At 42.4% G+C, this 14,531-nt stretch overlaps 1 protein-coding gene across 8 annotated transcripts in view; it reads left to right on the top strand.

Moving 5' to 3' along the window:
* Positions 1–14,531, top strand: part of TPK1 (thiamin pyrophosphokinase 1) — a 528,320-nt gene that overhangs the window by 368,967 nt on the left and 144,822 nt on the right. For all 8 annotated transcript variants that reach the window (XM_056520550.1, XM_056520546.1, XM_056520553.1 and 5 more), the window contains one exon: positions 13,479–13,590. In XM_056520550.1, the coding sequence (XP_056376525.1) occupies positions 13,479–13,590 (112 nt within the window). The remainder of the gene's footprint in view (positions 1–13,478; positions 13,591–14,531) is intronic.

Genomic DNA, 14,531 nt, shown 5'->3' with positions numbered 1-14,531 from the left:
ATCCACAAGTCCACTACCCCCCAGGGCCAAGTCAAAACCTGGTAAGCTACAAATGGGGTAAAGTCTGTCATAGTCTCAATCAAGTAAGTTAAGTCAATCTGTCTCAAGTCAGCGTGGCCCTGCATCAAATTGTCCAAGTCCACCATAAGTCCCAGCAAGCCCTGTGGTCTCTGAAGTCACTGGTCACCTCCTTGGGCCTCGCCAAGCTAAATAAACCACGCCCTGGCAACACAAACTCAAGGGGTTAATGCCATCTGCCCCTAGGGTAATTCCATCTGCCCTCATCACACCCTCACCACATACTTTTACACTTTCCTTCTTTATTCTCTGTTTAAATCTACATTCACATTCTGCTGGGTTCATGTTAATAGTATACAATGAATTGTGGCAGCTGTTGGGTCATATGTCTCACAGTGGAATATAACTACATTTTGCTTCCAACTGGAACCGGCTAAATTGTGAAAACGACTAAGTAGATAATAAAATAACTCAAACATTATAGGAACAGTAAAGCAAATCATGTGCAGTTACTCAACTTTTATGTAGATTTAAAGCTTTAGCATCATCTATAAACTTTTCTGGACAATGTCAAAAGTTTAGATTGCGTTAAATCTTAGTCCTGGGACCCACTGCAATCATGAGTAATAGCCGACGCACAGTACCGCGCTTCACTCCCCAGCTGTCAATGAAATCCAGCTCTTTCACTGCCTTATTCTATGGAGTCATACAGTTCATTGAGCAGCTGTTGAGTTAAGATTGATGTTGTGAACCTCAGTCAGCTATTACTGATCGCATGGGGTCTCAACCTGTGTTTTTTTTATTTATTTATTTTTTGCTCCATTCCCAAGATATGGCTCAAAATAATAATATGCAAATAAGCTCACTTGGTGCACTTGGGCAGAGAGAAGGTGAAGCCCTGAACTTGTCCACGCCCTCTTTCCCTTCCTGTCATAAATAAGGGATTCACAACCACGAAGACGGTCCCTGCCTGTCTAGATGCATGGTGCTTCAGCCTCTAACAATACAGGCACTCTAACAATACAGGAAAGACTAACACTGACAGTACAAGGGAAGACAGACAAAAAACAGACAAATCACAATCTCAAGCCAGTCTAAATCAAGAGGTGCAAATAGAAACCGAATCAGAAAGCAAGGGGAAAGTCCAGAGATACAGCGCCAAAGTAAAAAACTAGAAAGCTGAATGACAAACAGAATGCTAGCTGCAGAAGAAAACCTCTTTTACTGGCAAACTCTGGAGGCACATGGAAGGTTTAAATAGCTGGCTACACAGGTGTGGAATCAGATAGAGCACAGCATTAGTCAACACGGTAATGGAGGAGAGCATATTTAAAAGAAGAAAAACTACCACAAGAGGACATAGTTTTAAATTAGAGGGGCAAAGGTTTAAAAGTAATATCAGGAAGTATTACTTTACTGAAAGAGTATTGAATGCATGGAATAGCCTTCCTGCAGAGATGGTCGCTGCAAATACAGTGAAGGAGTTTAAACATGCATGGGATAAGCATAAGTCTATTCTCCATATAAGATATTGCCAGGGACTATTTATAGGATTCAGATTATTGGGCAGACTAGATGGGCCAAATGGTTCTTATCTCCCGACACATTCTATGTTTCTATGTCAACTGTCCACAGCCTCTTATTGGCTAGGGTTTAGCCACAGCAACCAAACCAAGCCAGAACCTAGGAAAGTTTAACCCTTTGATTCAAACACGGATGAGTCATTACAGTTCCCTAACACTGGAACGGTTGTCCAACTGGTCCCTAGATAACACCCCCTAAATAAATATTCATCAAACTGCCTAAAAGCATGTAGCCCCTACATGCTGTGAAATCCTATGCCCATCCAGTGAGATCTCCAGCACAACCAGCCCGGAGCATCACTGTGCATGCGTTGCTTTCAAAGTGCACTCAGAAGCCGCATACACATTGGCTGAAGTCTGTACCAGCAGGATAGTGCAGGTAATGCTTCTGTCAGTTTCTCTTTAACAATGTTTTTATTATTATTTAAAACTTCTGTTAATGGCAGCCACAATTAAGGTACGTTCACACGAGGGATCCACAGCATATTTTATGCTGCAGATCCGCCACTGCCTTTCGATGTGCCTGCTCGGAGCGTCAATACTCCACTACGAGCAGACACTGCTGCGATGTGCGAGTTGCTGCGCTTGCACGGTGTACTCACACACATCGCGGCCGCTCCCCCTGCTCCTTGAGCTAGGCCGAGAGCAGCCGCGATGTGTGAGTATACTGTGCATTCTCGCGGCGACTCGCACATCGCAGTGTGTCTGCTTGTAGCGGTGGATTGCCGCTCCGAGCAGGCACCTGTAAAGGCAGCATACAGCAGTCCTCTAGCGATGGATCTGCAGCGTAATACGTGCTAGGGATCCGCTCGTGTGAACGTACCCTTATATACAAGATAGGAATTTCATTCTCACTTTGCAGTGTTGCAACTTGACACAGGGGTGAAACAAATTAGTAGTAAAATATGACAACATGTTTGTTGCAATTTTGTGTTGATTTAGAAAAAGCTGTGGGGAAAATTTAAACGAAAAAAAAAAAAAACTGTGCAAAATTATTTGAAATTATTATCTGATTATTGCCGGAGATGACGCATATGGTAATAACCCGATGGAAACCAAACAAAAAGTGTAATTTTGTCTTCTGTTTGGGCTATTTCTGTTCGTATTTTCAGTTTGTTTTTTGTTTTTTGCTGTATGGAATGGTACAAACTTCTGGACAAAATTATCCAAAGGATAGAAGAGAAGATGTCTGATAGCGGGGGGCTGCTGCTGGGACCCCCCACGATCTCCCTGCAACACCCGCATTATGTGCGGAGCTGCGTCTCCAGGCTTGGAAACCGGAAGTTTTCGGAACTGGAGACGTGACGTAACGCCACCCCCCCCCCCTCTTGACGTCACGTCATGCCCCCTCCATTCATGTCTACGGGAGGGGGTGTAACGGCCATAGACATGAATGGAGGGGGCGTGATGTGACATCACGAGGGGGGCATGGCGTTATGTCACGTCTCCAGTCCTGAAAACTTCCGGTTTCCAAGCCTGGAGATGCTGCTCCGCACATAATGAGGGTGCTGCAGGGAGATCGCGGGGGGTCCCAGCAGCGGCCCCCCTGCTATCAGACATCTTATCCCCTATCCTTTGGATAGGGGATAAACATTTCTAAAGCTGAAATACCCCTTTAACATGGTATCACAAGGCAAAGGTGTTAAAGCAGCCTTATTTGAACCATTCTCTGCCATAAGCACATGACGCTAATATTTTATCAATTGACATGATTTCTTTTGGTCAATATATAATAAACCTTGAAAGTTGAGTGGAATTTTAGCCGTTATTCAACTTAGTATTTTTACCACATTGAAAGAAACCAATTCAAAATTAGTGTAGAAAAGAAACCGTAGATAAGCAATTTGTTAGAGGAGGTGAGCTTTAAGTTATTATTACTGAGGAACTGGAGTTACTTGGAAGCAGTTGTGGGAATTCTTTTCATCAATCAAATTTAGATTCTCCCCAGTTATACAGCACCATGACTCTTATAAATAATCCCTTTTGTACTTGGAATCAGTTCTATCGCACTGGTTTGTAAAAGTTGAATCTAAAAGCAAAAGCATGTCGGAAATTGCCTATTTAAACAGCAATTTCCCTGGTCAAGAGCCAGCACAGTTTTTAAATGTGACTGTTTGATTCCACATCTGAAACTAATGCTGTTGGAGAGATTGTGGCTCAACAGGTGAGTCTGGAGATAAGAATCAATTTATTTCTAGATGACAAATGTAAAGCCTTATATTCAAAGCAATTGCAACCCCTGCAAACCTCTGCTTGATAAGCTTGTGAATGCAGAAATGTTGTTAAAACAATAGTCATTTCTTAACTGCTTTTAGAGGTTTGAATCATAACAATGGTGGGTTGACATGTTGTAGCCATCAATCTCAGAGTGCCGCAAATTTCAAAATGTTACGAGAAAAGTATATGGTTTTATGTTTGCTACAGTTATGTCATGCAGTTATTGATCACATGACTGCTGTCCCCTGGCCCTGTCCTGACTGGATGCAGCGGCCGGGATTCCAAAAACACACAAGCCACAGTTACAATCAGGGCTGTGGAGTCGGTAGATAAATGTTCCGACTCCAACTCCAGAGTTTTTTTTTTACTTCCGACTCCGACTTCTCTGTATTAATATGCGAATGTATTTATAAACACTTACAGTTTAATCCAAGAAGCTGTTCCACCAAGTTCTTCTAAGCTCTTCTAGCAGAGAGAGGTAGTTGGGCAGAAGCTGCTGCCTTCTCCTTTTTGTGTTCTGATCTGCTGCTGAAGATAGGGCAGTGGGAGGATCCAGGAAGGGGCATTTATTATAAAACATTATTTCCCTAGTAGAATCCCATAGTCATGTTTAAAGTTTAAAGGGGTACTCCGGTGGAAAACTTTTTTTTTTTTTTAAATCAATCTTAATCCTTACAGTGCTTATCAGCTGCTGAATATTACAGAGGAAATACTTTTCTTTTTGCAACACAGAGCTCTCTTCTGAATCACGAGCACAGTGCTTTCTGCTGACATCTCTGTCCATTTTAAGAACTGTCCAGAGTAGGAGAAAATCCCCATAGCAAACACATGCTGCTCAGTTAGACAGTTTCTAAAATGGACAGAGATGTCAGCAGAGAGCACTGGGCTCGTGATGTCAGCAGAGAGCTCTGTGTTCCAAAAAGAAAAGAATTTCCTCTGTAGTATTCAGCAGCTAATAAGTACTGGAAGGATTAAGATTTTTTAATAGAAGTAATTTATAAATCTGTTTAACTTTCTGGCACCAGTTGATTGAAAAAAATGTTTTCCACCGGAGTACCCCTTTAAGGTAACAATCGGAGTTTACAAATTTTTATAGCCTTAACTAAATGGCAGCAGTTTTTCCAACGGTTTACAGCTTCAGTCTTAAACTATTGACCCTCCATTCCCTTCAATTATACAAGTGTCTCTAGTCCTGCAAAAAACATATTTATTTAATCCCTTATCAGTGAGAGGCTAGGTTACCCGTGGGTTCCCTGTAACAGCAGAATACAACACTATGGAAAGTATAAGTGTTGCCGGTCCTAATTGTGCGTTGCATGCCATATAGTGAAGCACATGAAAAGCATGGTCACTTAACGTGTTCGTTTTGCGGTTACGTGAGGCACTGCATGCATTGGTCTTTATTCTTACAGTAGAGAAGTCATTAATTATAACCTTTTGTGAATTGGGAGATTTAAACTTGCTTTTTTTTATTCCAATCTAAATTTAGTAGGAGTCCGAGTCTGAGTCGGTGCATTGTTTGCCGACTCCAGGTACCCAAAATTTCGCCCAACTCCTCGACTCCAACTCAGACTCCGACTCCACAGCCCTGGTTACAATGTTAATGTGATTTGTATAAACAACCTAGAACCATGAGCAGTGATGTTTTCGTGACTCAACAAGTTGATCATGATCTTGTACTGTGCTCTTTCCTTGTGTTTTAATTTAGTGTTTTTGTTATATTCATTAACCTATGCTTATTAATGAAAACATAATCATGAAGACATTATATTTATTGGCACTAGAGATGAGCGAACTTTAAAAAAATTGGATTCTGACGATTCGCCAAATTTTTTGAAAAAATTAATTTTGATCCGAATTTATTTGCAGCGAATCTGTATTAAAAACTGCTATTTCTGGCCTACAGGGAGCCTCAATAGGGGTATAGAACACTTTGCTATGTTCTAACATGCATATGGAGTGTGCTGGGGTAGTGAAATAATACTGTTATTCAGAATAACATGCAGATTACCATCGCTTATTATCGCTTTTAGAATCACTGCCGCAGAGCGACACAATGACAGAGCCTGGAGGTGACATCAGTATGAGGAGACCATATAGTGGCTGAATGACACAGCGTGGAGGTTTTGGCAGTATGAGGAGACCATATAGTGGCTGAATGACACAACGTGGAGGTGTTGACAGCATGAGGAGACCATATAGTGGCTGAATGACACAGCTTGGATGAGGCTGAAGCATAAGGAGACCATATAGTGGCTGAAGGACACAGCGTGGAGGTGTTGGCAGCATGAGGAGACCATATAGTGGCTGAATGACACAGCGTGGAGGTGTTGGCAGCATGAGGAGACCATATAGTGGCTGAATGACACAGCGTGGAGGTGTTGGCAGCTGCATGAGTAGACACTAGGCCTTCACAATCCCTAAGATTTAAAGATGAATTCAGAAATTTAAGCCAAAGATTTTGGATAGCTAGTGCTACCTACCATAACAAATTTTTTATTCCCAGGCCCAGCAGCGGTATCAGTAAACCATATATTGCCTGAATGACACAGCCTGGAGTTGGCCGAAGCATGAGTACACACCAGGGCTTCATAATCCCCAAGAAAAAAACACAAGAATTTTTCAAATTTTAAATGAAGGTTTTGGATAGCTGGTGCTACCTACCATAACAAAATTTTTATTCCCAGACCCAGGCCAAGCAGCGGAATCAGTAAACCATATATTGCCTGAATGACACAGCCTGGAGTTGGCTGAAGCATGAGGAAACCATTGAAATGTATGATTTTTTTTATTTAAATTTAAGATTTTGAAATTTAAATCAATAATTTTGAAATTGAACTTTTAACTCCTAGGTTTTAGTGCCCACGACCCCGTCGTGTGGGTACAAAGGGCCAAATCTAACAAGCCCCCCCAGGGCTCATGCGGCTGTGAGATGTAGGCTCAACGTCTCCATTGCCCTGACCAGCCATTGTTTCCAACACTTTTCACCAAGGCAAACCATGCACACATGGTATGCTGAAGGGCCACTGAGACTTGTCTGGGCAGTGGAGGCTGAGGACACAATGGAGGATGAGGAGGCGGAGTCGCACACTGTCACAGGACCAACGGGCTTAAAGAGTGGAGCAGGAAGCAGCATGAGTACACAAGAGGGGTTCACAACCCCTAAAATTTAAAGGTGAATGTTGAAATCTCTATTGAAGATGCATGTTAGGTAGTGCTACCATCAAAAAATGTAAGGCCCAAGCCCAGAAGCATCAGTAAGCCAAGTAGTTCCTGAAAGACACAGTCAAGAAAAGACATCAGCAGTACACAAGAGGATTTCATAAACCCTAAGATTGAAAGATCAATGTTGAAATCTCAATTAAGCATGTATGTAAGCTAGTGCAAAACATCCAAAAATGTAAGGCCCAAGCCCAGAAGCATCAATAAGCCAAGTGGTTCCTGAAACACAGTCAGGAGCAGGCATCAGCAGTACCCAAGAGGGTTTCATAACCCCTTACATTGAAAGATCAATCTTGAAATTTCTATTAAGCATGTATTTAGCTCATGCTAAACATCCAAAAATGTAGGCCCAAGCCCAGAAGCATCAGTAAGCCATGTAATTCCTGAAAGAGACAGGAGCAGTCAGGAGCAGGCATCAGCAGTACACCAGATGGTTTTCATAACCCCTTACATTGAAAGATCAATCTTGAATCTCAATTAAGCATTTATGTTAGCTAGTGCTACCAGAACATATTTGGAGTTAATGTCCCAGTAGCATCAGAAAATGATATATTGGCTGAATTACACAGCCTGGAGGTGGGGAAAGCATAAGGAGCCAATATAGTGTCTGAATGGTACAGCCTGAAGGTGGCTGAAGCATGAGGAGACCATTGAAATACAAGAATTTTAAATAGAAATCTAAGATTTTGAAATTGAGGATTTTGAAATGGAACTTTTAACTCCCAAGTTTTAGTGGCCCGGGCCCCGGCGTGTGGGTACAAAGGACCTAATCTAACAAGGAGTTCCATATCACATGTCAGCACAATGACAGAGCCTGGAGGTGGCAGCAGTAGAAGGAGACCATATAGTGTCTGAATGGCACAGCCTGGAGCTGGCTGAAGCATGAGGAAACCCCAGTGCTTCACAAAAGTTTTCAGAATACCACCTGACATTCAAAATAATAAAATGATAGATGCGTTCTCTGAAGAAAAGGATCCTTCATTAGATGACAATATGAGTATTGTGTGTTCCAGTGACATTAGCTCATCGGAGGACCAGGAAAACATGATACAACTTAATTCTGCAACTGAAGAACCACAACAAAGAATGAACGACTTAAAGCCTTCTGGAACTGAGAAACTTCAAAATGGTAAACCTACCACCTGGGATAGTCAGTCAATTCCAACAGCCGGTGGTCAGTATCCACAGTTTCCTGTTTCTGCTAGTCCTTGGCAATATTCCTTTTATTACTGGTCTGATATCAACATGGCAATAATGCTGGGAGAGTAACTCAAGGATAGCCACATGTTTCCTACAATACACAGTCAATATATGGAGACCAGCCTGGAGGTGGCTGAAGCATGAGGATACCATATAGTGGCTGAATGGCACAGCCTGGAGGTGGCATCAGGAGTCCTGAAAGGGACCCTAATGCAAGGGATTTCTGAAACTTGGGACCAGCACCTTAATTATGTTTAGCAGTATCCATGGCAGCACAATGAGAGAGCCTGGAGGTGGTAGCATCAGCATGAGGAGACCATAGAGCAGCACAATTATAAAGCCTGGAGGTGGCAGCATCAGCATGAGGAGACCATGTGGCAGCACAATGACCGTGCCTGGAGGTGGTAGCATTAGCATTAGCATGAGGAGACCATAGAGCAGCACAATGGCAGAGCCTGGAGGTGGCAGCAGCAGCATGAGGGCCATGCCAACGGAGGGTTGAGTGTGAGGAACCCACCGACTGTTGACTGGGGAAGTTGAATGTCACTTGAGATGAAGTGGATGACCGAGTGAACCGATCAATCACGGCTGCTGGGTTGCTGGTCACAACACGACTGCTAGATGACACCGGCAGCTCAGACCTCACTGCGACTCCGGCTGGCACACACCCCTACTCTGCTGTGACCTCTAGCTGCCCTTGATGAATTTAGGCCTCTGCCACTCTTCTGTGCACATCCTGGCAATACTCTTTCTGACATACTTATTGCGTATATGAGGGGAGTATTTGTCTAGAACAGCAGCAGGTGTGTGGTATTGGCTGTCCTTTCACAGTATCTAGGCCCATGACAGATTAACAAAATAGTACACTACTTAGATATACATATGCGGTATGCACTGATGAGGGCAGAAAAATGCGCTACAATACGCATTAAAAACTCTGTATTTTTGTAAAACATCAGCCCGTGATTACTTTTGGCTATCCTTTCACAGTATGTAGGCCCTTGACAGATTAACAGGTACAAAATAGTACACTACTTTGATGTATGTATGCAGTATACACTTAGGAGGGCAGAAAAATGCGCTACAATACACATTAAAGACTCTGTATTTTTTGTAAAACACCAGCCGTTGAGTACTATTGCTTGGACTTTCACAGTATGTAGGCCCTTGACAGATTAACACGTACAATATGGTAGACTACTTAGATGTAGGTATGTGGTATGCATGTATGAGGGCAAATAAAATGTGCTACAGTACACTTGGAAAACGCATTTTCATGAAACAGCAGCCAGTGATTAGTTTTCCCTGGCCTTTCACTGTATGTAGGCTTGTTACAGATTAACAGGTACAAAAAAGTGCACTACTTAGATGTATGTATGTGGTTTGCATGTATGAGGGCAGAAAAATGTGCTACAGTACACTTGGAAAACGTATTTTCGTAAAACAGCCGGTGATTACTTTTGCCTGGACTTTCCCAGTATCTAGACTTGTTACAGATCTACAGGTACAAAATAGTAGACTGTTTTGATGTTGGCATGTGGTATGCACGTATGAGGGCAGACAAATGCACTACAGTCCACTGAGAAAATGTATTTTTGCACAGCAGCAGGACACAATAGTGCAGAACCTCAAAAAAAAGGGGGGATTCAACCCTAAATTGCACTCTGTCACAGAGTGTAAAGAATGGTGTGAACTGGTTTTTATACCGTCTACAGACTAGTATAAGCAGCAGATGATTTCTTGTGGAAAAAATATACAGAATTGCGCTGAAAAATCATTCCTGCCTCCTGTGATAAGGTTCATAAAGTTCAGGCAGCTTCTTGATATATATATATATATATATATATATATATATATATATATATATGTATGAGGCAATGAAAAGCTATCTGCCCCTCTCTGATAAAATGCTGAATGAGGTAACTGGGAACTTAATGGCTGGCGTCAAAATCCTTCTCAGTGACAATAAGCACTGCACTTCTCTCTGTCCACAACGCTGATGTGACTAGCAGTTGGCAGTGGAACGCTGCGGTATAATCAATTCAGCGTCTCTGTGTAACACACACAAACACGCAGTCCGTCCTATCTCTGCAGTGTATTTGGCATGAAATGAGCAGCCGCAAAATGGCTGCCCATTATATAGGGCTGTGACATCACAGGGGTCAATGAATGCTGATAGGCTGCATGCTGTCGAGTCATCCCTCAAACTCGGCAACAACATCCATAGTTTCAAACGTGGCCTAAAAACACATCTCTTCAGACAGGCCTATAACATTCTCTAATTGGCCTCAACATATCCCCAACATATCCCTACACCTCTTGAATAGTTATTGTGTAATATTATGTCTGATACTTGTCTTTGTTTGTACCCCATAATTGTAAGTGCTGCGGAATCTGTTGGCGCTATATAAATAAAAATAAAAAAATCCTGCATGGGATTCAGGGTTATCCCGCCTACCTTGCTTCCCGCCTCGCATTCCCAGCATCCCCTGCCCCATGTACTGACATGTGGATCCGCCTTTTTAGGTTTCCTGGAGCCTGGAACGCTGTAAAATGCGCGATAGAATCGCGGCAATATTCGCATTCGTTGCCAATCGAATAAATCCTGAAATTCGTAACGAATTCAGGTTTGTCTGCTTCGATTTACTCGTCTCTAATTGGCACATTCCTTAATGAAGTACTGTACATTAACACTGTATATTTACATATTTATATATTTCATATTGTATATCCTGAGATGCAGTTTATGCATTGTTTTAACACAAAATGCATTAATGAGAGGAGTGTGGGATGTTATTACACTGCCACCTATTTTATCCTTGCATCTATACTATAACACTTGCTTGAGTAAGTCACCAGAGCTGAAGTGTTGCCATGGATGAATAAATGGATGATTTACACTGAATGCTGCCTCCTCGTCCTTCATCATTCTTGTTCACACTGCTTTAATAGAATGAAGAAGACGTGATTTTGTTTATACATTAAGTAAACCTGGAGAAAAAAAATTGACAACCTAGATTAGTGTTGTAGTGGTTTATAGAAAGGTCAACTAGAAGAGATAAATTTGTTAAAGGGGTGTATGTAGTGCTAAGAGCATGAAATAAGAAACAAAAAGCTATAACTACCCCTGGTCCTCTGCTGGTCCCACTGCATACTTATACCTGCTTCTGAGACAAGTGTTTGGAGCAGGACCTGCCCACTCAGCTAACCATTGGCCATAGCAGTGTTTAAGCTCTGCCACTGACTACTGTCTCAGAAGCTGGCTGAAGAGACAACAGGCAAGGAACTGGGAGCAGAAGTATTTTGTTTCAAACTTGCAGCAGGTTTCCCACTGCGAGTTTGAAAGGGGTGGGCAGAAAATCCGCCGCAAACTCCATTGAAGTCGATGGGGTCTGTGGTGGATTTTCCACAGCACAGATTCCACTGCTGAAATTCAGCTCTTGAAAGCCCACGGAGAGCCCACCCCTTCCACACTCGCACTGGGAAACCCGCTGCAAGTTTGAAATGAAATGCGCTTGTGTGAACGAGCCTTACGGGTACGTTGACATGTGAATATTTTTGCTGCAGATATGCTGCCCTGCCAGATTTGTATGGGTAGCAAAATCTGCTACAGCAAATATGTGCAGCAGAAAATCTGCACATGTGACCCTACCCTCACATGTAAAGTATCCTGTGCAGATTTGATGCGCAGGATTTAAACCTGTGTTCAGTCATTTAGTTTATATTGAAATCTGCAACATAAAGTCCTGCGCATCAAATCTGTGCAGTATACTGTACGTGTGAATACACCTTAAGCGTACGTTCACACGAGCGGATTTTCGCTGCGGATTTCGCTGCGGATCCACCGCTGAAGGACCCTCTGTATTTTGCCTTTACATGTGCCTGCTCGGAGCGGCAATACGCCGCTACGAGCACAGTGCGATGTGCAAGTCACCGCGCGCATGTGCAGTATACAGTGACCCCCCGACTTATGATGGCCCCGACATATGATCATTTCAACATATGATGGCCTCTCAGAGCCCATCGTATGTTGAAGGCAGCATCGACATATGATGCTGCTGTGTGTCGGGGGCCATCATACAAACAGCTATATGACAGCGCTGACAACTTCAGCAACTGACAGATAGTTGTTTAATTTGCCCCGTGTGCCCCGTTCTGCATCCTGTTACTCACATGCTGTCCTGCTAACTCACGCAGGCTTCCACTGTGAGCTCCGTGTAAGCCCCGCCCCCCCAGTGAAGCCATAGCCAATAGCCTGCAGCATCTTGCTGCAGGCATCCAATGAGCTGCTGGCTGCCCTCCCCTTCCTTTCCTATAGAGCTGTAGTCAGCAGGATCGTAATGGAGGACATTCTGTCCCCCCTGAAGGTATTTAAAGAACTGTACAGTACTGTATGCGATGTCACACATCACATACAATACATATACACACTATACACCCCATACATCAATGTTTCCCTATGAGTGTGCCTCCAGCTGTTGCAAAACTATAACTCTCAGCATGCCCAGACAGTCAATGGCTGTACATACATGCTGGGAGTTGTAGTTGTGCAACAGCTGGAGGCACCCTGGTTTGTTAAACACTCCCCATATACTCCACATACAATGGTCATCCCAGAACCAATTAGCAGTTTCCCATAGAGATATGTATTCAACATACAATGGTTCCGAGGCCCCAGAAGCAATTACCATTTTTACATAGACATATATACTCGACATATGATGGTTTCAACATATGATGGTTCTCCTGGAACTAATTAATATCATATGTTGAGGAACCACTGTACTTGCACATCGTGGCAGCTCTCTGTCTGGCTTAATGAGCAGGGGGAGTGGCCGCGATGTGTGCGAGTACACCGCGCATGCGCGGCGACTTGCACATCGTTTCAGTGTGTCTGCACGTAGTGGCGTACTGCTGCTATGAGCAGGAACATGTGAAGGCAGAATACAGAGGGTCTTTCAGCAGCGGATCCGCAGCGTAAAGTACGCTGTGGAACCGCTCGTGTGAACGTACCCTTAGGGTACCTTCACATGTGCAGATTTGCTGCTGCAGATTTTGCTGCCCATTTATTTCAATGGATATCAAAATCTGCTACAGCAGATCTGCAACAGAAAATGTGCGTGTGAATGTGCCTTTATAAAGGATCTCAAAACTGTAACAAAAATACATTTTGTAATGTTTGTAATGTGTTACCACTTCATTATTTAAGGTAATCTTTTACTTTTCTATCTTCTACAGGGTAAGCACAAGTTACACGTAGCAACAGGAAAAGAAGGAAAATGGTGTGGTCTTATTCCTGTGGGATCACCCTGCAATTGTGTAACTACAAGTGGCCTGAAATGGAATCTCTGTGAGTAAATTTCATTTTTAAGTCAGTAAATATACCTCTATTGCATAAGGTTAAACAAGACATTATTTAAATGGGCTGGTAACCAACTTTAACCTTAGGAGGACATTTACTGAGGTACGGCAGCAGAGTATTTGCTCAAGGTTGCAGATTTTGTGCAAAAATTTAGCTTTTTGTACATGGCACGATGGACAGTCACAGAGCCACTAGATTTACTAAGTGGTGTGCGCCTCTTAGTAAATGCAGTGAGCTGAAAATGGAGCTTTGTAAAGGTGTGGTATACAATATAAATGTCCCCTTAAGTGTCTATATTGCATGCTATCTTAAAGGAAAGCCAAATCCATAGTCAGAAACTTACCCAATACTCATATTTTTACTTTAAAAAATGTGTGACTCTAGAACAACAATTCTAACCTTTCATATGGCTGAAAACTGCCCTCCCTTCTTGTTTAAAAGGCTAATAACAATAATTGTTTTGTTCGTAACATATTTTATGTTACTGTTTTATACTAAAAATAATAACTTATAGACAATACAAAACTTGTTATACAGGTAACCTCGGATGGCTTCACATGTGATCACTTCACTTTCTATAAACTCTATGGAAGCTATTCATATTAATCATTCATCTATACAGCGGGAGAACACTTTGTACTGTGATTTATCACTGTTGATTTGTTACATGTCAGGGACCCTGGTGGAAACACTTAGATGCAATTGCAGGAGACATATACTTACTATTCACCATACAGGGTATTGAATTTGTATGTGGAAGATAAATTAGCTTGTTTTAGTCCTAAGCTCAGGCTTCTAATCTTTATACATTCCTTCTAAAACCATCACATACTAATATATGTGTATTTTCTACAATTTTGAACCAGAATTCATTCGAGGAGATTGACCTCTGCAGGAAGGGTCACGTTTAAGAAATTGGTTATATTGTT

Source organism: Hyla sarda, chromosome 5, assembly GCF_029499605.1.
Source record: "Hyla sarda isolate aHylSar1 chromosome 5, aHylSar1.hap1, whole genome shotgun sequence".
Taxonomy (NCBI): Eukaryota; Metazoa; Chordata; class Amphibia; order Anura; family Hylidae; genus Hyla; species Hyla sarda.
The sequence above is the reverse complement of the archived record's forward strand: the minus strand, read 5'-3'. Positions and strand labels throughout refer to the sequence as shown.